The sequence below is a fragment of the Eretmochelys imbricata genome, chromosome 1, assembly GCF_965152235.1.
Source record: "Eretmochelys imbricata isolate rEreImb1 chromosome 1, rEreImb1.hap1, whole genome shotgun sequence".
In the NCBI taxonomy this organism is placed as follows: Eukaryota; Metazoa; Chordata; order Testudines; family Cheloniidae; genus Eretmochelys; species Eretmochelys imbricata.
In genome coordinates, this window is record NC_135572.1 from 43555182 (window position 1) to 43581431 (window position 26250).

Here is a 26250-nt window from a genome sequence, read left to right on the forward strand (position 1 = left end):
GACAACCTTGCCTTCCTCCAGGACAGCCACAAACTCCAAATGGGAGTCCGCCAGAAGCAGTTCCTGAAATTTGGACACCATGTTCAAGGAATTATAGCTATAGAGGCTAAAGACTGCCTGCTCGTTGGCAATGCGAAGCTGAAGCCCCGCGGTACAATACACCTTCCTGCTGAAGAAATCCAACTTCTTTGCCTCTTCGGATTTATGAGTCAGCCCCAGTTGCCCCTGCCTTTCCTTCTGGTTGGCCGCCCCCACCACCAGAGTACCTGGCTGAAGATGAGTAAACAGGTACTCATACCCTTTGGAGAGCACAATATATTTCCTCTCTACCCCTTTCACCGTTGGGGAGAAGAAAGGTGGGTGTTTGCCAGACCTTAGTGGTGTTATGGATAGTCTTAATAAGGGACAAAGCCTTGAAGGACCTTCAGGGACCAGAATGTCAACCATAGGGTCAGTCTTCTCCAACACCTTCTCTGACTGCATGCTTAAGTTTTGAGCCACCCTCCTGAGAAACTGTTGGTGTTTCCTGTTGTCCATGGCAGTGTGGTGGAAATGCCCGCCACCCCTTCATCCAGGGAGGATGAGGAAGATGCCTGCGGGGACACCGGGTCTTCCTGACCCTCTGGTTTGCGAGGATCCCCTTGCACCAAAACACCTTGTGCAATGCCAGGAGTGATTCTGGTTTCTGGGCCTGTGCCCGTCTCAATACTGATCCCAGTGCCAGGTCTCCCAACAGTCTCGGTGCCAACCTGCATGCCCATCTCCTGCCCTTGAAGAGGTTCCCGAGCTACCAGCGTTGATGATGAAGGGACCTGTGCCTCCGAAGCCACCGATAAGGATCTGAACCCGGGCCGCAAGGCTTGGTGGTAGGCCCCAGGGGTCCAGAAGGGCCATTGAGCAGGCACCTGCCACAGCAGAGGTCAGGACATAATGGATAGCAGTTGCCCTTCCTCTTGTCTTGAGCCGTGTCGGTGTTAGGATATAGATATTTAGGCCTGTCGGTAAAGGCCTGTACTCGAAGAATTTAGGTGTATTCTTATCACTTGGCTAGTTATAGAGGTATAAAAGAAAGAATCAAAATCACTGTCTGCCAATGTAAGAGCCTTCTCTTACTGTGACAGTCTGAGGCCCTGTTCTTAGGCTAAGGCCTTTGGCCAAGCAGCAGAGGCAGCCATAAGCTAGGAAGCCAACGGTCACATCCTTACATTCCAAACTAGTCACATTGAAATAAGGTGCTATTGGGCTGTTAGGAATACAATCCTGTCCTGATAATGCCTATCACCTCCAGAGAAAGGGAAGTGCCTAGAAAATGTAAAAGGAAACTTAATTTGATAGCATCCTGTCTGGCAAGAACTCACTTATCAATACCAGGATGTGAAATCCTCACTTCTGTGTTGTTTTGTCATTATAGTTCCCACTTTGCTATTGTCTGTCTGTGATAATCTCTGTCTGGTTCTGTGATTGTTCCTATCTGCTGTATAATTAATTTTGCTGGGTGTAAACTAATTAAGATGGTGGGATATAATTGGTTACATAATCATGTTACAATATGTTAGGATTGGTTAGTTAAATTTCAGTAAAATGATTGGTTAAGGTATAGCTAAGCAGAACTCAAGTTTTACTATATAGTCTGCAGTCAGTCAGGAAGTGGGGGGGTGGATGTGTGGGTGGGGGAGATGGGAACAGGGAATGGGGGTAAGGAAATTGGAATCAGGTTTGGCTAAGGGCAGGAATGGGAACTGGGACACAGGTGTAAGGCTCTGTGGTGTCAGAGCTGGGAAGGGGGACACTAAGGAAGGAAACTGGAATCATGCTTGCTGGAAGTTCACCCCAATAAACATCAAATTGTTTGCACCTTTGGACTTCGGGTATTGTTGCTCTCTGTTCATGCGAGAAGGACCAGGGAAGTAAGTGGGTAAAGGAATAAGCCCCCTAACAGTCGGCTTTGCCTAGAGGTGTACAACTCTGCTTCCAAGTCCGACTCTGACCTTGGCGACCAAGGTGGTGCAGAGCGAGATGGTGCCAGGGAGCAGTGCCAGGGTGAGGGCAAGAGGTGCCTCATCATCATCAGCTTATCCCCAAGAGGGCACCATGCCTCTTTGTGGTGCCCATGCCAGTGTGGGGGACTGCTCTATCATCGTTATGGGGTCCCTAGCTGCCGCAAAGGTGTCCAGCATAGAGGGAAAGTGGGTCCTCCTCTCAACACTCCCTCACCGCAGAGTGGACTAGAACCGGACTTGACAGACCTCCCTGTGAGGCCGGAGTCAACTGGTGCAGGCTGAGTCAGAGATGGAGCAGTATACCTTAGCATGGGACATACCCTGCTGGTGCCTCCTCACTCCACTACTTTAGTGGGAGAACGACCGCTGTCCGTCTTCTTTTTCTTGTGCAGCACCGATGAATGGGAGCTGTGCTGGGCACTTGTACCAGAGGAGGTCTTCGGCACCGGGGAATGGCGGTGACGAGGGTCCCTGGAACCCAAGTCCTTTCTCGGTGCCATAGCCTCTCGTACCAAGGCCAGTGCACTCCGCACTCACACCAAGGCCAGTCAGACACCACCTGTGCCAGCTAGGGACCAAGGGCTGACTCCATAAGGAGTAGTTTCAGCCTAAAGTCCCTCTCCTTCTTGGTCCTTGGTCAGATGCCACTGCAGTTCTTACATTTATCCGTTTGATGGGCTTCCCGCAAGCACTTCAGACAGGAGTTGTGTGGGTCTCCCTTTGGCATAGGCTTCAGACACGACCCGCACGGTTTGAAACCCTGAGACCAAGGAATGCCCTGGTCCCCAGGAGGGGAAACGCAGGCAGGGGGAGGAACCCCCAACTGAAACTTATCTATAACTAAGAAGGTTCTGCTGAGGCGATCTGCTAACATGTTCCTGGCCACGGGCAGATGCGCAGCTACCAGATGGAGGGCATGCTGCACACAGACTTCTCAAAGGCAGAGAGTTTCTTGACAAAGAGCCAACAACCTGGCTCAACCCTGTCTGTTCATGTAATACATCACCATGGTATTGTCTGTCAGGAATGCACCACTTTGCCCTTCCCATGGGGCAGGAAAACCTGGCAGGCCAGGCAAACCACTTTGAGCTCTCTGACGTTCATGTGGAGGGACAAATTATCCCGTGACCAATGGTTTTGCGTGCTGAGCTCGACTAGGTAGGCTCCCCAACCCAGGTCCGAAGCATCGGAAACCAGGGTCAGCAACGGGGATAGGGCCGCAAAGGGAACTCCCTCCAGCACTGATTTGGGGCTCAGCCAGCAATCCAGGGATGAGCGGAGTCCCATAAATTGATGTTGTACCTCCCCAAAAGAGCCTGGTGGTTAGCCGCCTGTAACTGAAGGCTGGCTGTTGAATAAATCTTTCTTCCAAAAAGATCCAGCCTCTTGGCTTCCTTATTTTTTGGGATCAAAATGATATGCCCCTGTCTGTCCTTCTCATTGGCTGCCAAGATGACCAGTAAGTCCAGAAGAGGGTGGGTATACAAATATTCAAAACCCCTTGGCCGGGACTAAATACTTTTTCTCAGCCCTCTTGGAGGTGGGAGGGCTGGAAGAAGAAGTTTACCAAAGCGCTTTTGCTATCTTTAGGACCCCATTGTGGAATGTTAGCACAACATGGATGGTGGTAAAAGCAGAAAGCGCATTAAATGGGATGTCAGCCATCTCCTCCACTTCCAAGCCCAAGTTCGTAGCACCCTACGACGCAGAGCCTGAGTTGTTTAAAATCGTCCAGCGGACTGGCGAGAGAGGGCCCCACCACCGCCTCATCCAGGGACAAGGAGGATGACTGGGTCACCTGGGGAGGTCCCAGGGCATCATCCCCACAGGGGAAGAGGATTTTGGGGTGGGAGCTCACTCCTCTACCCCGACCTCTGAGTGTGCCTCATGCACCAAGCTTGGTGCCGTTGGTTGCTGCTTCGAGGCAGCGGCCAAAGAATGGATTGACAGAGGCATCAGCATCAGTAGGCCCACTGTGCCAGCCACTAGCCTTGCTGCCACAACAGCATTGTGCAAGTCGACACAGCATCAGGTGCCCAATGGCGCCAGAGCTGTTGCAGTGAAGGGCTGAATTCCCTTTCCATACCGGAGGAATCACCTTCCAATGGCCACGAAGGGGACTGCAGCGGGAGACCAGTGCCTCGAGTAGGTAAATAGGTGCTGGGGCCTGAGGGACTGACACTTCAACGGAGACCACTCCTACTGTCTGGGAGACAGGGATCTGCACGAAGGGGACAGCCAGCAGAAGGATGATCGGTGCCAGCAATATGGTGACCAGTGCCTTCCTCTAGGCAACCCACGTTGAGAGGGCAGAGACTGCAATCACGGTGCCGGCAATCTTGGACGTCCCACAGAAGATGGAGACCTGGGGCATGGAGATGGAGAACGTTGTCTCGTCTCTGGAGACCATCGTCATTTGTCTGCTCTCTGGGGGGGTCTTTACAGTTGGCTTGCCCTCGCCAGGAGCCCTTGCCGTGACCTGCGACACACACAGTGACAACACACTGGTAGAACCTCTGCTCTACGGGTGCTGGGACATCCTGGGAAGGCGTTGGCCCTGTCACCACAGTCAGTGGCAGATCCCTCGGGGGGGGCATACCCATGTGGCTCCGGTGTGGGCTGGTGGCCCAAACTAGGTCCTTTGCCCTTCTTGCTCGGCGCTGGGGAATCGCTCTTCTTCAACCACTTCTTAGGCACCGGCAATGGGGAGTAGTACCGGGTGCAGCCTGGTGCTGGGGGTGTGCTGCGCACCAAGGCCAAGGTGCTGGGGCAGAATCCGGCCAGGAAGGCTTGGATACCAGACAGAGAGCAGCCTCCATGAGGAGGGCCCTTAAATGGATGTCTTGCTCTTTCTGAGTTCTGGGACGAAAGTTCTTACAGATGCGACACTTACCCTTCACATGTGATTCTCCCAAGCACTTGAGGCAGCTGCTATGAGGGTCACTAACAGGCATAGGCTTGTTGCAGTCAGAGCTGGGCTTAAAACCCAGAGACAATGAGGCATACCCCGCCTGGGTCAAAGTCCCCACTGAGACTCTATCTCTGACTACACTGCTTAAGAACTACTTACTAACTAACTACTGTAAACAAACTATTTACAAGGCCTTAAGGCTCGAGCGAAGTAGAAGAGCCACTAACCCTTGCTAGGCAAGGGAAAGAGGCTCCGACTAACCACCATGGACAGTAAGAACCAACTGCGAGGGTGTAGGGCCGGCAGCGCCTAATATACCGACATGTGCATGGCACTCAAGAGGTCGCCACAAGGCAAGGGAAATCGCTAAGGCAAAAATCTCCGACAGCCGCACAAGTGGGCGCACACTCACCTAGAATGGAACTGACATGAGCAAGCACTTGAAGAAGAATACTGTTTCCCAAACACACACACTCAGTTTACTATTTACAGGCAGCTGCACAGACCCAGGAGGAGTGATTGCAAAGTGGCAAATTTCCAAACACTCAAAGGAAAACACAAATGACTGTAGAAAATCTCTTTGTCTTAACAGTTAAAATACAGCTGTGTTTAAAAGTCTGAAATTCCAATACACCATTTTGAACGCCACATGGTGGGGAGAGGGAAGATGGGGACTCCTAGACACTGTGATACAATCCATCATTAGTGTCCAAACGCTATTAACTGGGGCTTAGTGTTTTTGCATTGCTCTTTAATCACAAATCAATCCCATTACAGTAATAAACTTTTAATTTGAATCATACACTTACCAGGCTCTGGAGAGACTTCTGTCTCCACCAGGTTCTCAGCAGTGCATTGTTCCACAGGAGTAGGGAGGGTTCAAACAGCTCCTTTGCATAGGGACTGAGCTTTTCTGTTGATCCTGATCTACAGCCTGCTCTGCAACTGGTTGCATTAAGAGAGTCACTTCATGATCCTGTCTGGAAGCCTGCTGCTGGCTGCAATGAGTCCCCAGGCCGGATTCAGGGGCCAGCAGCGCTCTGTCACAGCTCACCAGGTCATCATGAAGTACAGTTGGCTCTGTAGTGGGTGCAGTACCCAGGACCTGGTCAAAGTCATCATAAAATGGGCATGTTGTTTGCGAGTTGCCCGAGATGTGACTCTTATCCTGGGTTTTCCTGTATTCACTTTTTAGCCTTTTTAATTCACTTTTTAATTCACTCCCTCCATTGATCACCTGTTTGGAAAATCTGCTGAGCTGCCAGCTTTTTAGCTATCTGCTGGTATGCATGGTTATTCTTTATGCTTTTGCTGAAGTCCACAGTTTTACTGGCCTTATACCACAGATTCACCAAAATCTGGTTGAGCTCACATGACCAGGAAGCAGCTCACTTTGCAAAAGTCTTCATCAGAGCAGTCTCCATTGAAAACCCTGAAGGCTCTCTTGCAAATCGGAGTTCAGAAGACAATATGTTTACACTGACCTGAGCTGCTGCTTTTTGCCAAGGGAGGCGTGACTTCCATTTGCAATAGATTGCACTGCAGATTGTTAGCATAGACAGGACTACGGAAGTTACCCCAAGGAAAAGACGGTTACTCACCTTTGTAACTGTTGTTCTTCGAGATGTGTTGCTCATATCCATTCCAATTATGTGTGTGCGAGCTGCGTGCACGATCGTCGGAGAATTTTTACCCTAGCAACAGCCGGTGGGTCGGCTGTGGAGCCCCCTGGAGTGGCGCCTTCATGGGGCTGGATATATACTGCAGCTGACCCAGTGCCTCCTCAGTTCCTTCTTGCTGGCCACTCCAACAGAGGGGAAGGAGGGCGGGTTTGGAATGGATATGAGCAACACATATCGAAGAACAACAGTTACAAAGGTGAGTAACTGTCTTTTCTTCAAGTGCCTGCTCATATCGATTCCAATTAGGTGACTCCCAAGCCTTACCTAGGTGGTGGGGTCAGAGTGAGATACGCGGAGTGAAGAACCGCTGAACCAAATGCAGCATCGCCCCTGGACTGCTGAATTATCGTGTAGTGAGCGGCAAAGGTATGTACCGATGACCAAGTGGCAGCTCTACAGATCTCCTGTATTGGAACCTGGGCCAGGAAAGCGGCTGATGAGGCTTGAGCCCTCGTGGAGTGGGCGGTGAGGTACGTGGTCGGGACACAGGCTAAGTCTTAGCAAGCACGGATATAGGCCGTGATCCAGGAAGAGATGCGCTATGAGGAGACCGCGAGGCCTTTCATCAGGTCAGCCACGGCAATGAAGAGCTGGGTTGTTTTTCTAAACGGCTTCGTGCGCTCAATATAGAAGGCGACAGCCCTACGAACATCGAGGGAGTGCACCTGTTGCTCCCGTCAAGTAGTGTGTGTTTCGGGTAGAAGATCGGAAGGAAGATGTCCTGGTTGAGGTGAAAGGCTGACACTACCTTAGGAGGGAAGGTCGCACCTGTACCTTGTCTTTATGGAAGGTACTAAGGAGGCCTGAAAGGACGCCCTAGCCACCTGTTTGCCCTCTTCCACTAAGGCCCCAAACTCATCCCTGGACTCCTGAGGAATTAACTCCTTAAATTTCAACATGGAGCTCCACGAATTATAGTCATAATGGCTCAGGAGCGCCTGTTGGTTCGCGACCCTGAGCAGTAGCCCCCCTGAGGAGTAAATCTTGCACCCAAACAAATCGAGACGCCTGCCGTCTTTCGATTTGGGCACCAGAGCCTGTTGATCATGCCGCTCCCTTTCGTTCACCGAGGCCAACACTAGTGAACACGGCTGAGGGTGAGTATAAAGGTACTCATAGTCCTTGGAGAGGACAAAGTATTTCCTCTCCACTCCTCTGGCCGTCGGTGGGATGGAGGCGAAGGTTTGCCAGATTGTCTTGGCATTGGTCTGGATGGTGCGAAGAATGGGCAAAGCTACTTGGAATGGGGCCTCCACTGAAAGGATGTTCACCACTGCGTCCTCCAACTTCACTATCTCCTCAGCTTGGAGGTTCACATTACATGCCACCCTATGTAGAAGGTCTTGGTGGGCACAAAGGTCTATTGGGGGAGGACCCGAGATTGTTGTCCCTGCCACTGCCTTGTCTGGAGAGGACAAGGAGGATGCCACAGGGGCCAGGGGATCCTGTGACAGAAACTGCTGTGAAGGGTCCTGTTGTCCAGGATCCATTACACTGGGGTCTGGGGCCTGCGCTGGGATAGGTGCAGTCGCTTCCATACCCCCTGGAGGACGACGACTTATGGTGGCCTCTGGCACCCAGGGTTCTGAGTGGGCTGAGCGGGAGGCCCCTGACGGAACCCCTTGGGCTTGGTGGTACGCCCACAGGGTCGAGAAGGACCATTGTGAAGGCTCCTGATTAGGGTGAATTGGCCTTCCTCCTGCCAGTGACCCACATCACCCTCGCCATGACTTGGAACAGGGTAGGCTGAGCGCGAGCCACCCTCGGACTGTGACGATCGTGAAGCAGAACGCGAGGGCCAAGGCAGTGCGGAGTGTGCCTGCATCGACTCTCCAGGGTGCGGTGTGGAGTGATATCAGGTTGCTGGAGAGCGGTGCCGGCGAGGGGCTGCAGAGCAGTACCGGGATTGAGATCGGTGCTGATGACTGGGCCGGTACCGGGATCCAGATCTGGACCGTGACGACGATCACTGCGGGAGCAGTGCCGGGATCAGCTCCGGGAAGGAGATTGGCGCTCTGATCAGTGCTGGAAGCAAGATCGGGAGCCTGAACAGTACCATTGTCCAGAGCTGTGCTGAGAGCCAGATCGGTGCCATGAGTACGACTGATGGTGCAAGTATGACCGGCGCTGGGACTGCGAGGGGTGTAGGGACTGCGAGCGGCATCGGAATCAGGACCGGATCCAGAACCGGTGCCGTGTTTGCATGCGCGGAGATGGCGGACGTATTAGGGTTGGCTTGCCCCTACATGGTACCGCACCAGTCAGAGGCGGTGCCGCAGTCTGGGATGATGCCGGTTCTGTGAGGGCGATGAGGTCTCGTGCCACTGCAAACGTCTCCACTGTTGACAGAAGCCGGGGCTCAACCACGGTCCGAGTCAGGGAGCCTGTGTGCACTGGACTCCACGGCTCCTCTCTCGGTGCCGGAGTCAATGGCGCCAATATTGGCGCTTGTACCCTCGGTTGCTCCAGTGCTGGACACGACTCCAGTGCTGGTATAGGAGGTGCTGGTGACTGTTGAGATGGGACAGTCGTCTCCGGCTTGCACTGTCTCTTCTGGCCCGGAGATAGAGAACGGTGCCGGGTCACTTGTACTGGCTGTGGTGGCGGAGAGGGCTGGTGCCGTGGGCCTCTATCAGAGTCCATCTGCAGTGCAGTACCTGATGCTGCCGCCGGGGCGCTGCGCACTGAAGCGCCCGGCACCGATGGAGGGTCAGGGCTAAGGGCCGCCTCCATAAGGAGCTGCTTGAGTCTAAAGTCCCGCTCCTTTTTGGTCCAAGGTCTGAACATCTTACAGATCCTACACTTGTCAGCCTAGTGAGACTCCCTGAGGCCCTTCAAACAGGTGTCGTACGGGTCTCCTGTTGGCGTAGGCTTTGAGCAGGCTGAGCAAGATTTGAAATCCGGAGCCCTGGGCACGAGCCCAAGCGGCAGGCAGGGAGGAGGGGAAGGACCCCTTCCAACCCACTAAATTAAGTCTAAACTTATCACTATCCCTATAACAACTACTGCAACTATACTAACTATACAACTATAACAACTATCTAACAACGGGAAGCAAAAAGCTACGGAGAGTGGAGGAGAGCTATGCTGCGCTCCACAGTTCCAACGACTGTCACGGGTGGTAAGAAGGAACTGAGGAGGCACCGGGTCGGCTGCGGTATATATCCAGCCCCATGAAGGCACCACTCCAGGGGGCTCCACAGCCGACCCACCAGGTGTTGCTAGGGTAAAAATACACCGATGATCATGCACGCAGCGTGCACACACCTAATTGGAATTGATATGAGCAAGCACTTGAAGAAGAACTGTGGGATACATCCAGTAAAAAGTTTTCACCCACAAGTGATATGGTCTTTTATCATTTTCTTGTGTGAGTTCATTCAAGCACATAGTGATTGTCTGGTTTCACCCACATATTGCTAATGGGGCATTAAGTACACTGGATGAGGTACAATACTGCATACAGAAAGTACAACATTTTCAAGCACCACTGATTTTCAAGTTGATGGTGTGTCTAATATGTTCAGTAAAAAAAGAGATTTTCTTTTCAACATCAAGCACAATCTTTTTTACATTTTCCTATGTAACATTTACTATGGATAATGCAATAACTATCACGCCCTCTCAGTGCTGAGGATATCTTTGAGGTATTTCTAAGGCACCCATAATATGTATATAAAGTTGAACTACTTCCATTCTGACAAAACTGTTTCTGTGTTATTGATTACAACAGGAAGAATACATACAGTCATACATAATAGTATATGGGCTAGCAGAATCCCTTTGTCTACCTTTGAAATGCCCATAGGTACAGGTAAACCAAGTATGTTGCCATATAATTGTCTTTGTTGATAAGCATGAAGCTGTTACAACAGTCATGCAGAATTGAATATTGATGAGAATATAAATTGTACATACATGTATGATAATATGGGTCTTTAAATTCTGTGTGCCATTGCAAGACTGCCTACTTTTCAGCCATCTCCCATAATCTCAGAGGAGAATCTGATCCTGCAGGGTGGGGTTATCAATGTGATCAGCAAAAGCTTAAAACCCCACTTCTTTCCACCTCCTTTCAAAGTCTCAACGTGGAGGGTTAGAGGGAAAGAGACACTACCACCACCAACTACTTGCCTCCTAGTTTGGAACTGGGTAACAAAACATGTTTGGAAGCAGTATGTTTTCCCTCCTCCAGGCTGTCAAAGGCTACTCCCCCCCTTCCTTGGTGCTGCAGTATTGAGAGAGGCAGTGGCGCTAGCAGAAGGGATAGAAACTTAAGGCAGATGGCCAGGGAGGGGGAAATTCTCCTAAAATCAAAACCAAAATTCTATTATTTTAGTGCAAGCTCTTAAATATTTATTGAACATAAAAAGTTAATACAAGAAACAAATGTTCATGCTGTTGATTAATGATTAAAGTATTCCAGCTGATAGCTACTTCCAATTAATTCTTTAATTGCATGCAGCTCCTAGAATGTACAGTCCTCACACCTTAAACATGTAGCTCAGATATTGACATTTCAAATTATTTTGCCAATTTTATAGAATAAAAATTTGATACCATTTAGAAATTCTGAAAATCTTCACATGATGCCCTGGTTTATTTTAACAATTTTGCATCAATTAATGAATACAGAATCATAGTATCATAGAATATCAGGGTTGGAAGGGACCTCAGGAGGTCATTTAGTCCAACCCCCTGCTCAAAGCAGGACCGATCCCCAATTAAATCATTAAATATCAATCAATTAAATCATTAAATATAAATCAATATAAATTCATTAAAATGTTATTTCTTCTATGCAATGAGTCCTAACACTATCATCTTCTCAATTATTAGGCTTTTTTGTTCTGTTTTTTGCCAATTGTGTTTAATTGTGTAAGTTATCCAGTTTCTGTTTATATGGAAGCTGAGTCAGAGAAACATTTAATCATCAAAGCCACACAAACGCCACACTTCAATCCAGCAAAATATTCAGTCAGTAATCCTACCTGAAAATCCCCAGAGAAGCTGGTGGGCTAGAATATAATCAAATCCATTTTTCAGAAAACATTCAAAATGCTAGTAATTTACACATGATCATGCTAAATATAAAAGTAACAATCTGCCTCTTACAATAAAAGAAAATGCTTTATGGAGTGAAAGTGGATTTGGATCTTTCTGTGCAACACCAGTGTAGAACCTCCACCCCACCTTTTGAAAGAAAATATAAGAACATGTTTCTTGTATATTTGTATAGTCACCTGGGGGAAAATTCTTGACAGTTGGGATTTTAGAACCAGCCAAAAGAGAAATAAACAGGTCTTACAGTATCATGTGTACATTATGATCTTGTAAATGCCTTAGAAAGAAAAGTAATTTATGGCAAAAGAGCATGAAGAGCAAAGTCGGCCACTCTAGAGTTCAGAAGAATGATCTAAGGGATTTAAAGTTCTACAGAAGAAGTCTACCCATAATATTCATGTACAAGAATGTTCATATGTTTTCTCTGCAGCAATACTAGTAGGATAAACATTAGAAAGGAGAACTGCTAAATATCTGGTGGCCTGGTTGAAAATAAGAACCAAGGGTGTAAAAGATGATGGTAATGCATCACACAAAGAGTCAGAAAACTGCAATGATGCAAATAATTTCCATATTGCAAAAAATTTTCAATTCAATAATCAGGAGAGATACAGATTTGATAGCATTACAAAATTAGGTGAACCATTATTCGAAGTGTCCTCACGCAACCCATGGATTTTTGTCTCTGCACCTGTAAATCTGTGATTATAATTGTAGCAATTAGCATATGTTAAAATATCGCCACTGATCCTCATTTTTACACAGTAGATGTTTACCCATCTAAAATGTATCATCTCCTTTTCAGTCCTAGCAAATTTGCTTTAAAAAACCTAAAAAGTGCATCTGCCAGTAATGGGACTGTATGAAGGGATGGGCGTTCTTCAGCTTGATATTTGGAGATCAACGGAAAATTAAAGGAGATACTAAATTTGTAGTATTGTGGTTCGATCATGGGGTAGAGGAGAGGGGGAGGCTCCTCTGGGTGCTATTCCAGCTTTTCTCACCAGCCTTGTGGAAAGTTTTGGGGAACAGAATGAAGACTGTTCCCCTTTGATCATCACTTCAGCTCTTCATCCTCGAGTCCCCGTGGAGGTAACCATGATGATGGTTTTACCCTGGGTCCTTCTCCCAGACCACAGGTCCTCCTGTGGCCACCTTCCCTCTTCTCTACTTCTAATTTTTTTAAACCATCGAACGTAACTGTGGATGTTCTCATCCATATAAAATGTTTAATTCTTCTCATATCTCACCAATTATTATTTATATTATAGTAGCACCTTAGAATCCCAATCAAGACAGGAGCACAGTACAAATACTTATTTAAAAATAGTCACTGCTCCAAAGAATCTACAATCAGGGTTACAATATAACACAACAAATAGTTGAAACAGGATTTTTTGGTGAAGTTAGAGGATGAGGCAAAAGTAAAACAAGCATGTCTTAGCAGAATAAGTAGCAGTCACATCTGCCTACCTCCCGCCAAACTCTTAGTTTTAATGAAATCTAGTAGGAACAGGTTCCACAAGCTAAATATGCGTTGTATAAAGAAATATTTCCTTATATCAATCTTACATTTCCAGGCTTTCATTATCATTGGCTGTCCTTTGGCTCTTGTATTATGAGAAAGGGGTAAATAAGAGCACTTGATTTACCTTCTCTGTAACATACACATTACTTTGTATAGCTATCTTATTAATAATTCTCTCATACTTATTTCCTCTGTGAACTAAACAGTCCCAATCTTTCCAGTCTCTCCTCGTACAGAAATTTTGCCAAGTTGTTAATCATTTTGTCACCGGTCTGTAAATCTCTTCTATTTCTGCTACATTTGAAAATATTAAGAGACGTGATCATTAAACCCATGCAAGTGGTGCAGGTCACCCAAGGATGGAACCCTGGAGGACTTCAACTCAGGGGGTGAGAGGAGAAGGAAGAGCTACCAAAGGAAATGGTGAAAAGTCAACCAAAGAAATTAGAGAAAACAAGAGTCCAGAAGTCAAGGAAGCCAAAAGAATAGAGGATGTCAAGGAGAAGAGACAGATGAAGAATATCAAAGACAGCAAACTGCTGTGACCATTACTAGAATACCAGGTCGAGTTCTGGTGTCCACACCTTAAAAAAAAGTTGATTAATTGGAAAGGGTTCAGAAAAGTAGAACAAGATGAAATGTTTTCACAAATAGCTTATTCACTGAAAAATACAGTTTGAGTTGACCTGAAACAATTCATGAATTTTACATGAATTTTCTGAATAGTCATCCAGAAAAAAAAATTCAGCTTCCCTTATAATCTTTAGCCCAACAGCTAGGGCACTCAGCCAGGATCTGGGAGACCTAGGTTCAGTTCCCCTCTCTTCCTGATCTGAACAAGGGATTTGAACTTGGTTCTCCCACTTCCCACCACTAGGATATGGGATATAGAATCATAGAAATGTAGGGTCAGACAGGATCTCAGCAGGTCATCTAGTCTAGCCCCCCTCTGCTGAGGCAGGACCTGCTGGGCAGGTCTCTCTCAGTCTCTCCTGTTGAAAGTGTTCCACCATATATAAGTAATTGAATACTCATCCAGAGAGAGAATTAGAATTGTTGGACACTTATCTGGGAGTGTGAAACCTAGATTCCAGTCTTCCTGCTCCAGTGACTGATTAACACACAGTGGAACTGCTTCAACAGAAGAGCTTGAGAGAGACCCACCCCAGAATCTCTCATAGCCTAGTGGTTAGGGTATTTTCCTGAGAGGAAGGAGACTCAAGTTCAAATCCCTTCTCCACATCAAGTAGAGAGGGGAATAAAATCCAGGTCTTCCATATCCCGGGTGAATGAACTAACCATGGGGCTATAGTTATAAAGAGAAGTACCACCACTTCCTCCCCATTTTGTCAATCTAACCCAGGTCCAAAAAACCACTTTGACTGAAAAAAAATTGTAGACCATTTTGGTTAGCCAAATTTTGGGGGAATTTTCAGTTTGGGTTCAATGCAACCCAATTTGTTTTTATTTTATTTTTACAATTTTTCAGAACTGCCAGCCAATCAAAAAACTCAGTTATTTACCGAGCTCTACAGGAAAAAAACTACAAGAATGATTCAAGGTCTGAGAAACCTCCCTTACAATAAGAGATTAAAGAAGCTCAATCTAGTTAATATATCCAAAAGAAGGTTAAGAGCTGACTTGACCAACCTATAAATTCCTACGGGGGAGAAGATTTCTGATGGTAGAGGGCTCTTTAATTTAGCAGATAAAGGCATAACAAGATCCAATAGCTTGAACCTGAAGCCACATGAAATCAGACTAGAAATAAGGCACAAAGTTTTAACAGTAAGGTTAATTAACCACTGCAACAATTTATCTAGGGATGTGGTGGATTCTCTGTCACCTGAAGTCTTTAAATCAAGATTGGACTTCTTTCTAAAAGAAACGCTGTAGCTTAACCATAACTTATGAACTCGACACAGGAATCACTTGGTGAAAATTGACAGGTTTCAGAGTAGCACCCGTGTTAGTCTGTATTCGCAAAAAGAAAAGGAGTACTAGTGGCACCTTAGAGACTAACCAATTTATTTGAGCATAAGCTTTCGTGAGCTGTAGCTCACGAAAGCTTATGCTCAAATAAATTGGTTAGTCTCAAAGGTGCCACTAGTACTCCTTTTCTTTTTGGTGAAAATTATTGGCCTCTGTTATGCAGGATATCAGAATAGCTTACCATAATGGTCTCTTCTGGTCTTAAAATCTATTAATCTAATCTCTTACAGAATGTGAGGCCTGGGCATGTCCACCATAACCAAAAGGCTGGTACTGTTATTTACTGTTTACATATGAACTCACACACACATTCAAACATGTTAACTGGAGTGGGGAAAAAACGGTCACCTACCTTTCATAACTGTTGTTCTTTGAGATGTGATGCTCATGTCCATTCCAAGTAGGTGTGTGCACACCACATTCACAATCATTGGAAGGTTTTTTCCTTAGCTGCACCCGTCCGGTTGGCTGTGAAGCCCCCTGGAGTAGCACCCTTACGGCGATGTATATAGGTCCCGCCTCTTCAGTTCCTTTTCGTCAGATACTCTGACAGAGGGGAGGCGGGTGGGTCTTCGAATGGACATGAGCAACACATCTCAAAGAACAACAGTTACGAAAGATATGTAACTGTTTTTCTTCTTCGAGTGATTGCTCATGTCAATTCCGAGTAGGTGACTCCCAAGCAGTCCCCTAGAGCAGGGGTCGGAGTTCACTGAGTTGCAGACTGTAGCACAGCTCTACCAAATGTGGCATCGTCTCTAGCCTGCTGTGTGATGGCGTAGTGCAAGGTAAAGGTGTGGACAGACAACCACGTCGCTGCCCTGAAGATGTTCTGAATGGGAACCTGCGCCAGGAAGGCTGCAGATGAAGCATGCATTCTTGTGGAATGCTCTGTCAATGCTGGGGCCAGAATCTTTGCTAGGTCATAGCATGTTCTGATAAATACCATGATCCAGATGTTCTTGTTAACTCCTGGAAATGTGCTGGAAATGGCCCACCTTGATTATCACTTCAAAAGGTTTTCTTTCCCCCCACCCCACTCTCCTGCTGGTAATAACTCATCTTAAGTGATCACTCTCCATACAATGTATATTTTTTCATGGTATGTGTGTATATAAAATCTCCTCACTGTACTTTCTACTTTATGCATCCGATGAAGTGAGCTGTAGCTCACGAAAGCTTATGCTCAAATAAATTGGTTAGTTTCTAAGGTGCCACAAGTACTCCTTTTCTTTTTATGATCCAAGAAGAAACTCTCTGGGACAAAACAGGATACCCTTAATTCTTTCAGCAACAGAGGTGAAGAGCTGTGTCTTTGTTTGCTTGATGTAAAAGGCTAAAGCCTGTCTGACATCCAGGGAATGGAGCGTGTGTTCCCTGTCGTTGGCGTGTGGCTTAGGGTAGAATACTGGCAGAAAGATATCCTGATTTGTGTGAAATTGCAGAACTACCTTCAGGAGGAAAGCTGGGTGCAGCTGCAATTGTACCTTGTCCTTATAAAACACAGTATAAAGGGGCTCGGACATCAGAGCCTTGAGCTCAGACACCCTCCTGGCTCATGTTATAGACACTAGGAATGCCACTTTCCAAGAAAGGTAGAGCACTGAGCACATTGCTAGGGGTTCAAAGGGAGGGCCAATGAGCCTTGAGAGCACCAGGTTAAGATCCCATGGAGGGATCGGCTGCTTTACTTGGGGAACAGTCTGTCCAACCCCTTGTGGAAACGGCCAACCATAGGGTTAGCAAACACTGAGCAGCCTATTGAGCCGGTCTGGAAAGCTGAAATTGCCGCCAGGTGCACCTTTATTGACAAGACTGCCAGCCCCTTTTGTTTCAAGTGAAGTAAGTAGTCCAGGATAAAGGGAACTGAGGATTGAAATGGAGGAGTACCTTTCTGGAGGTACCAAATGAAAAATCTCTTCCACTTTGCCAGATAATTGGCATGAGTGGAAAGTTTCCTTCCAGTCGAGGATGGTGTACCAGTCCTCTGGATCCAGAGAGGGAGTAACGGAAGCCAAGGAGACCATGTGAAACTTCAGCTTCTTCATGAATCTGTTGAGGTTTCACAGGTCTAAAACAGGCTGGAGCCCACCTTTGGCCTTGGGGATTAGGAAGTAATGGGAATAGAATCCCCTACCCCTGAACTCCATCAGTACCTCTTCTACCGCCCCGAGTTGTAGGGTGTTTGCACCTCCTGCACTAGAAGCCGCTTGTGAGAAGGGTCCCTGAAGAGGGATGGGAAAGGTGGGTGAGAGGGTACAGAATTGGAGAGAATATCCCAATTCTACCTTGCTCAGGACCCACAGAAATGGGATAGACGGTTCACGAAAGGAGGGGAAGGATCCGGGATAAGGACTGGTGCATTGCACCCAGGCGCACCTTTGGAAGTTTTTCTTGGGAGCTGGCGACTGTCTCGCTGAGCCTCGGCCCTGGGTGGAGGAGGATTGTGGAGGCCTTCCCCTATTACTTCTACCCCATCTCCTGTTGTAGTCTTGCCTCGGTTGAGAGGGGTAGAAGTAAGGCAGGGGCTGAGGATTAAAATGCTTCCTTTGCAAGGCCAGCATATGAAGCCTCAAGGACTTTAAGGTCGCTCTAGAGTACTTGAGACTATGGAGCCTAAAGTCCACCTGTTCTGTGACGAGACCCGAGCCACTGAATGGCAAGTCCTGTATAGTCTGTTGGACCTCCAGAGGGAGGCCCAAGACTTGCAGCCATGACCTGCGCTATATAAGAGGAAGTTACTCACCTTGTGTAGTAACGATGGTTCTTCGAGATGTGGTCCCTATGGGTGCTCCACTGTAGGTGTATGTGCGCTCCTGCACCTCTAATCGGAGATTTTTAGTAGCAGTGTCCATTGACCTGCGCATGTGCCCTTCCTCCCTCATGGTCTGCCTTGAGGCTACCTAGCACTGCACGGGTGAACCCCCATCACTTCCTTCTCTACCGCAGAGCCCTATAGAGAACTCCAATGTAGAGGGGAGGAGGGCGGGTGTGGCACACCCATAGGGACACACATCTCGAAGAACCATCGTTACTGCACAAGGTGAGTAACTTCTTCTTCTTCTTTGAATAGTGTCCCTACGGGTGCTCCACTGTAGGTGACTCCCGAGCAGTACTCACCACTGGAGGCTGGGCCTTCGGAGTGGAGTTTTTTACTTCAGAGAGTACTGTGGAGTCGAAGATTTTGTCAGCGGCCAAATCTTTAGTGATCGCATAATGTTCTGTGAAAGCAGGGGCAGAGGCCCAAGTCATTGCTCGGTAGATTGCTGAGGCAATGGTATCCCTCAGAATGTGACTGAGGTAAAAACTGATCTTGTGGAGTGCGTATGGACTCTGGACGGAAGCAAGTTGCGCCCTTGGTTAGTGATTAATGCAATTAGAGACCTATTTGGATAGTCTTTGAGCTGATATCACAGAGCTTTTGGATCTTTCTGTGGACAAAGGAAGAGTTTAGGGGATTTCCTGAAGTCCTTAGTCCTGTCCAAGTAGAATGCTAATGTCCTTCTAATATCTAACATATACACAATTGTCTCCCAGTTGTCACAATGTGGTTTTGGGAAAAAACAGGGAGATGGATCTGTTGATTCATATGGAAAGTGCAGAGAAAGTAGGGAGAAACTTAGGATATACCCTTAGAGTTACTTTGTCTTTTTCTAAAAAAAGGCTGTGAATGATGGATGTGCCATCAGGGCCGCTATTTCTCCTCTGTGCCTAGCTGAGGTGATGGCAATTAGAAATGCTGTCTTCATGGACAGGTGTAAGAGAGAACAAGTTGCCCGGGACTTGGAGGGAGGTCTAATCAAAGCCCTGAGAACTAGGTTAAAGTCCCAGGCTGGAGAGGGTGGTGTCACATGTGGGAAGAGATCCCAAAGCCCTTAAAGAATCTACACATTAGTGCAGGGGTGGCCAGCCGGTGGCTCCGGAGCCACATGCGGCTCTTTAGAAGTTAATACGCGGCTCCTTGTACAGGCACCGACTCCGGGGCTGGAGCTACAGGCACCAACTTTCCGATGTGCCGGGGTGGGGGGGGAAAGGGTGCTCACCACTCAACCCCTGGCTCTGCCACAGGCCCCGCCCCCACTCCACCCCTTCCTGCCCCCTCCCCTGAGCCTGCCGTGTCCTCGTTCCTCTTCCCAGAGCCTCCTGCACGCCAGGAAACAGCTGATCGGGAGGTGTGGGGAAGGAGGGGGAGGTGCGGGGAAGGAGGGGGAGGTGCTGATTGGCAGGGCTGCTGGTGGACTGGATGCACTGGGAACGGGGGAGAAGCTGATGACGTATTACTGTGGCTCTTTGGTAATGTACTTTGGTAAATTCTGGCTCCTTCTCAGGCTCAGGTTGGCCACCCCTGCATTAGTGGGTGAGCAAACACCAAGTGGGAAGCCATTTTCACCACGAGATGTACCTTAAGGGATCTGAGTGAGAGTTTAAAATGTAGGGAAAATCAGAGGGAGGAAAGATGAGGTTGGGTCTGTGTGTTTCGAATGACACAAACTTGGAGTTGTTTCCATTTTGTAGATAAATAAGTCAAGTGGTCAACTTTTGGTTGTATTGCAACACGTCTTTCAGCTTGTCAGAGCGTTCTGCCTCTAAACCTTGGAACTAAGAAGCCTGGAGGCGGAGGAACTGTGGGCTGGGGTGAAGGGTCAGCCCATTGTTTTGAGAGAGTGGGTGACAGATGGGTTGAAGAGAAACAGGAGAGCATATTGTCATCTGTGTCAGGTAAGAGGGCCAGACTTGTCATGGTCAAGAGGAGCAATCAGAATAACTCTCACTTTGTCTCATTGAATTTTCAACAGAACCTTGGATAGAGTAGGAAACTGGGAAAAGACATATAAGTGGGCCCTGTCCCATGGGAAAATGAGGGCAACTGCCAGTTAATGTTTCCCCAGGCCAGCCCTGGAGCAGTAACAAGGACCTTTTTTGTTCCGTTAAGTAGTGAAGAGATCCATAGTCAGGGTTCCCCAAAGAGTGGATATATGTTGAAGTACCTCTGAATTCAATACACACTCATTGTCATGAGAAAATTCCAGCGGAGACTGTTGGTTGTCACATCCCTGGTGGATAGACAGCTGAGATGAGCACATTGTGATGGGTGCATCAGTTCCAAAGTTTGAGTGCTGTCTTGTAGAGAAGGGAGATCTGGCAGCTCCTTGGCGGTTTATACAAAACATACAGGTCACATTAAGTCCATCATGACCTTTGTGTGTTGTTTTTGATGAAAGGTAGAAAGTGTGCACAGGCACTTCTGACAGCCCTTAGCCCCAAAAGAGTGATATGGAAGGTAATTTCTGTGGAAGGCCATTTGTCCTGAACCTTGTGGTTGTGTAGGTGATCTCCCCAGCGTATTAGGGAGACATGTCCTAGGGTGGTGAATGTGGGTAGCGAGAGGAATGCTCTCACTTGTACTGCATCAAGGTTGGTGCTGTTAAAGTCCAGTCACTGTACGGGGGTTAGTATGCCGCTACAATGAAGAGAACCTTGGAGAATACCCTGTGTGGAGCAGTCTGTACTGATAATGATCCTATCCCAAAGGTACACAGTAGGAAATTTCCTGTACAATGGTTGTATTGAGATATGGAAGTAGGCACCTGTAGGTTCAGGGCTAGAAATCAATCTCCTTGCTCTAGAGCTGGTCCTAACTGCTGTGAAGTAGGACAAGGTGACTTCTGAGTGGCGTGACAGGTGTATAGATGGCAGCTGATGCTGTAAGGTATCTTTGTTCAGGCCCTCGACCAGCTCATCAAAAATGCCTATAAGAGGCAGTTTGAGAGGTCACGGACTGGGGTGCAGACTGTTCCCACTTTTGAGCCCTGGTCCTCTTACACTGTGGCTCATAACAGCACTGAGATGGTGGGTATTGAAAAGATTGTGACCTGTGGTGTGGTTGAGAGGTATATCTTCTCTTGTGCCCCACAGTGCAGATTTCTAAGGAGTGTAACATGGTCCAAGAATCCTTCAGGATGTGGAGAGAAAATCTGTCTTCTCTGCAAAGAGTTTGGCCCTTCAAACTGGAAGTCTGTAGCTCTCTGGGCAATCTAGAGAGGTGTAGCAGAAAAAAAAACAACCAAAAAACCCCATAACCCACCTCAGTACCACTGTCATGGAGACTGGGCAGGCAGCTGTAACAGCTACATCCAGTGCTGTCTCTAGGACCAGTCTGGCTATTAACTGACCATCTCTAAGAATGGTCTGAATCTGTTCTTTTTGTGTTTCTAGTAGCGTTCCAGAAACACATGAGGTTTCCCATAATTAATAAAATAGTATTTGGCCATGACAGTTTGGTAATTTATGACTCTAAACAATAATGTTGTTGATGAATACGCCATCTTACCGAGCCTGATCGTATGGAGTTGACCTGGCATCATGTTGCTTGCTTCGTGCATTAACTACATCCACTATGATGTAGTTGGGTTGCGGATGTTGAAAACAAAGTCTGCCTCTTTGGGTAGAGATGTAGGGTTTGTTTGTTTTTTACACTCTGTTGCTGGTTGGTGTGATGGAGACTGGTTTCTGCCAGATGACTTTGGTAGGCTCTAGAATTGCCTCATTTATTGGGAAGACAATTCTAGATAAGAAGGTGGTGTGCAGAATTTCCACCAACTTATGATGTGTATCTGCCACCTCCTGTAGGGGAATGTGCAGCTCGTCTGCCACCCTCTTGGTAAGATCCAGAAAGTTCTTAAAATCTTCACCTAGTGATGAGGGGTGGGCAGCACAGCCTCATCTGGGAGAGATAAGGAGAAGTGTGCAGGAGGGGTAGCTTCCTCTTCAGGTTCTTTTTCCTGTTCTGAAAAAGCTTCCTCTTACCCTGGTCAGGTGCTCTGGACAGCCAGGCTGTAGCAAACCATCGGGTGGACTCTCCCTGAGAGACACCGGGGATGGTCACGACAAGTGTTTGTACATCGCCCAAGAATTACAATATGGCCTTGGGGGGGGAGAGAGAGGAAGGCAGGCATGGGCAGTGGGCTTACCTCAGGGGGCCCGTACCATGACTGTAGGTTGGCTTGATGGAATTGGGGAGGACCCTTGTAGTGTGATAGTGGGCCATGATGAGAGGCCAGGAAAATGATCTCCTCCTGTCCAGTGACAGATTCGTTAGGGGGTAAGGGTGGTGCTGACTGCGGTATTGGCAGTATACAGCCCAGTGCCAAGAGCAATTCTGGGTACCGGGATGTGCTCAATACCAGGGTCCTGGTACCAACTAATGGGGATTGCAGTTCTTCCCCAATCATCAGGTCAACAGGGTACCAGAGCTCATGCAGTACCATGGGTTCATTTGGTACCACAGAGGAGTGTCCGTGGTATGCTGTCAGTACCGATAATAGGGCAGAGCACTCCCTAAATGAGAGTTTTGTTGTGCCCAGTACAGAAAGTTTGTTGGTGCCACTATTTTAGAGATGGTACAGTAATTGTCTCTCCCTGGGTACTGAGGCCACAAGCAATGTTCCCTCTAATTTTTGACAGGCCGTGTGTGCAAAAAATTTCTTCTGTGCAAATTTTTGAAGCACAGTTCAAATTTGTGCACCATGAGGCATTTAAAAAGTTTTCATTTGCAATTTGTGATAATAATAGTTTTACACCATGTTATTTTATAAATGTCATTTTTAAATACTTAGAAAAAGGAAATTTAACCTCCTTTCCTTTCCCCCCCCTTACCAGCTAGTAGAACCTGGTTGTGTTGATAGATGGCAGGCGAACAATGTCAAAAGTCGCCCGTAAATGATATTTCGGCCTGACTCCGCTGCAGTATTTCATTTTCGTGCGCGCAGTGTTTCGCCGTGTGCGAGCGCACACGCGCATAGCTTAGAGGGAACAGTGGCCACAGGTCTCCAGAGTATAAGAGCACAATGTGTTACCATGGGCTCACGTGGTACCACAGAGGAGTGTCAGTAGTGTAAATAACGAGGAATCCTTGTGGCACCTTAGAGATTAACAAATTTATTTTGGGCATAAGCTTTCGTGTGTTAGAACCCACTTCATCAGTTATGTTGCACCTGGTGCCAAAGAGTTTCTCTGTGCTGCTCTTTTACAGATGGTACAGTAATTGTCCCCTCTCCTTAGGAGGCCGTACCCTTGCCTCAGAGCATGACTGTGGAAGCCCCTGGCCTCTCTCGAATGGTGCCCTGGGGACCCATGCCAGTGCTGCAGAGCAGAGCTCATAGCAGGAGACCCCTTTCTGGTGCCTGCTTCAGAGCTGCAGTGCTGATGCTGCTGCAGAGCAGAGCTCACAGCAGAGCAGAGCTCACAGCAGGAGGCCCTTTCTCCCTGCTGTGCTTCAGAGCTGCTGGTGTCCTCCTACCAAGGCGGCCACTCTGGGGAGCCCCGCTGGCTGGCCAGCTACTCGGAATCAGGGCCGTCCCTAGCTTTTTCTGGGGCCCTACACAGCCCCCCCCATGGGGGATGTGTCTGGGGCCCCAGGCCTCCGCGGGGGGGCTTACGTGCTTTGCGTATGGGTATGGACCGCCCTGCTCGGACGTATGTGTTTGGATCGGTGCCGAGATGTCTGCACTGGGGAACCCCTCTGGCTGGCCAGTTGCTCGGAGGAGCCCTTTTTATGAGCCTTTCCGAGGGATAGTCTGCTGGTGGCTTTTCTTTTCTTCTTCCTCTTCTTCTTCTCCACTTCACGACTCGACCCCTTTCAAAGTGAAGGCTCCGGGGATGATCCAGGGTCACCACCCACTGGAGTCCCCTGCAGACTGAAGTATTTTCTCCATAGGGAGGAGTTTTAACTTCAGCTCCCAGCTCCTGTGAGGCTGCCATTTTAGCTGTGGCAGGTAAAGCACTGCTGTGAGGGTCTCCCGGCACAGTGAGTGTCTGGCCATTACAGGAACTGGCTCCTGGCAGGAGAGGCACCGCTTGGAGCAGAGAGAGCCAAGCATGTCCCTGAGCAGGGGGTTGTCATCCTCTAGCAGGGAGGAATGCAGAAGAATATCGTCTTTACCGTTTTTTTTTAACTGAAAATATTTTTTTTTAGTCTACTAGAGGCCGGGGAAGGGTGGGGGGGAATGCCCCCAGACAGGGCAGGAAACTGAAGTTCTTTCTCTTAAACTTGGACAGGCAGTTCCAAGAGTTAAAACTGTAGCGGCTAGGGACCACCTGCTGATTTGCAATTCGAACCTGGGGCCCCTCGGTGGAATAGACCTTACAGCTGAAGAGGTCCAGCTTCTTTGCCTCTTTAGACTTTGGTGTGGGGCCTTGGTGACCCTGCCTTTCCTTGGCATTGGCCACATCCACAACCAGCTTGTCCGGCTGAGGGTGGGTGACAAGGTAGTCGTACGCCTTCGAGAGTACAAAGTACTTCCGTTCCACCCCTTTAGCCGTGGGAGGAATCGAAGCAGGAGTCTGCCAGAGAGTCTTGGTAGTATTACGGATGACCTTGATCAATGGCAAGGCCACCCTGGAAGGACCTTCTGGCATCAGAATGTCCACCACAGGGTCCATTTCTTCTGACACCTCCTCCGCTTGCAAGCCCAGATTTTGGGCTACTCTCTGAGCAGCTCCTGATGGGCTCTACTGCTCAAAGCCGGTAAAGAGGCAGAACCTGCTACTAACTCATCTGGGGAGGAGGGTGAAGAAGACCTCATGGGCATGGGGTCCTCCTGACCCTCCAACTCACAGAGGTCCTCCAGTGCTGATACTTCCTGCAGTGGAAGATGTGGTGCCGGACGCAAACTCAGTGCCAGGTTCAGCGCCAGCCTCAGTGCTGGCCTGGGCACTGGGGTCCGAACCCCTTCGAGGTTCCCTCACCATGGAGGCAGATGGAGGCCCCCGTCTGTCCAAGGCAACCGAAAGGAACCTAGAGCTTGGTCCCTGGGCTTGATGATACACCCGTGGGCTCCAGAACGGCCACTGAGCGGGCGCCTGCCAATGTGGTGGCCAGGGCATCATCAGAAGTTGTTGCGTCTCATTTTTCCTGGAGTGACAAGACTGGTGCTAGCTACATCTGGACACGTATGATTCCAGCTCTGCCTCTGAGGATGAGTCTGATCTCGGACTCCACAGCAGTGCCCTGTGGGGCGGTGCCGGCAATGAGTGCTGAGGAGAGTGCAAGCGGTGCCGCAACATGACAAGTTTGCCCTTGGAAAGTCCAGCCCCCCGTGCGGTGCTAGTGCTGCCGGTGCTGGGGAGTGCTGGGTTGCCATCTCTGTGGGGTCCTTGGCAGCCTCAAACATGTCAGGAGCGGACCGCATGTCCAACTCCACCATTTGGCTCTTCCGTCCTGGGAAGTCCAATGGAACCAGACTCAATGGTTCTGCCTGGGTGGCCAGACTGGACAGCACCAGCTGTTCCTGAGGAGGAGCTGAGTGTCCCAACATGGGACGCACTCCACGGGCACCATTGCACTCCACTGTTTGGACTGTCGGCAAGTGCCCCCCTTTTGGCTCTTCTCTGCTTCTTATGTGGTACCGGCAAGTGAGATCAGTGCCAAGAGGTCGCCAAACTCGTCTTTGTTGCCAGAGAATGGCAGTGCTGTGTGTCTCTGGACCCTGAGTCATTTGCCGGTGCCACAGCTTCTCTCACTGAGGCCAGTGTACTGTGCACTATAGTGCCGGGCTTGGACCCCAACACAGTCTGAGCTGGCTGGGGACCAAAAGCCAACTCCATAAGGAGAAGCTTAAGTCTTAAGACTCTCTTCTTCTTAATCCTTGGGCAGAAGCTCCTGCAGATCTTGCACTTGTCAGGCTGGTAGGCTTCCCACAAGCACTTTAAGAAGAAGTCATGAGGATATCCCCTGGGCATAGGTTTCTTGCAGGACCCACAAGGTTTGAAGCCCTGAGGGGAGTGGGAAAAAAGGGGGGAGGGGAATAACCCCCAACAGAAACTTAGTCTACAAACTAACTAACTAGAACACTAGAAAACCTATACTATGTAGAACTATATACAATACAAGAATAAATGTTTGCTAGGAGAAGTGCGTGCCCAAATCAAGAGAACGAAGTAGCTCCAACAACCATCACTGGCAGTAAGGAGGAACTGAAGAGGTGGTGGTTCAGCAGGGACTTACATACACCACCATAAGAGCGCCATTCCAGGAAGCTCCACAGCCGACCTGACGGGTACCACAAGGGGAAA

At 48.4% G+C, this 26250-nt stretch overlaps 1 protein-coding gene across 2 annotated transcripts in view; it reads right to left on the reverse strand.

Moving 5' to 3' along the window:
• The window catches only part of SACS (sacsin molecular chaperone), a 70583-nt gene that overhangs the window by 25530 nt on the left and 18803 nt on the right, over nucleotides 1–26250 (reverse strand). The window contains exon 5 of one of the 2 annotated variants that reach the window (XM_077809401.1): nucleotides 11585–11611. The exons of the other annotated variant lie outside the window; for it this stretch is intronic. Within the exon in view, the coding sequence (XP_077665527.1) occupies nucleotides 11585–11611 (27 nt within the window). The remainder of the gene's footprint in view (nucleotides 1–11584; nucleotides 11612–26250) is intronic. 2 annotated transcript variants of the gene reach the window in all.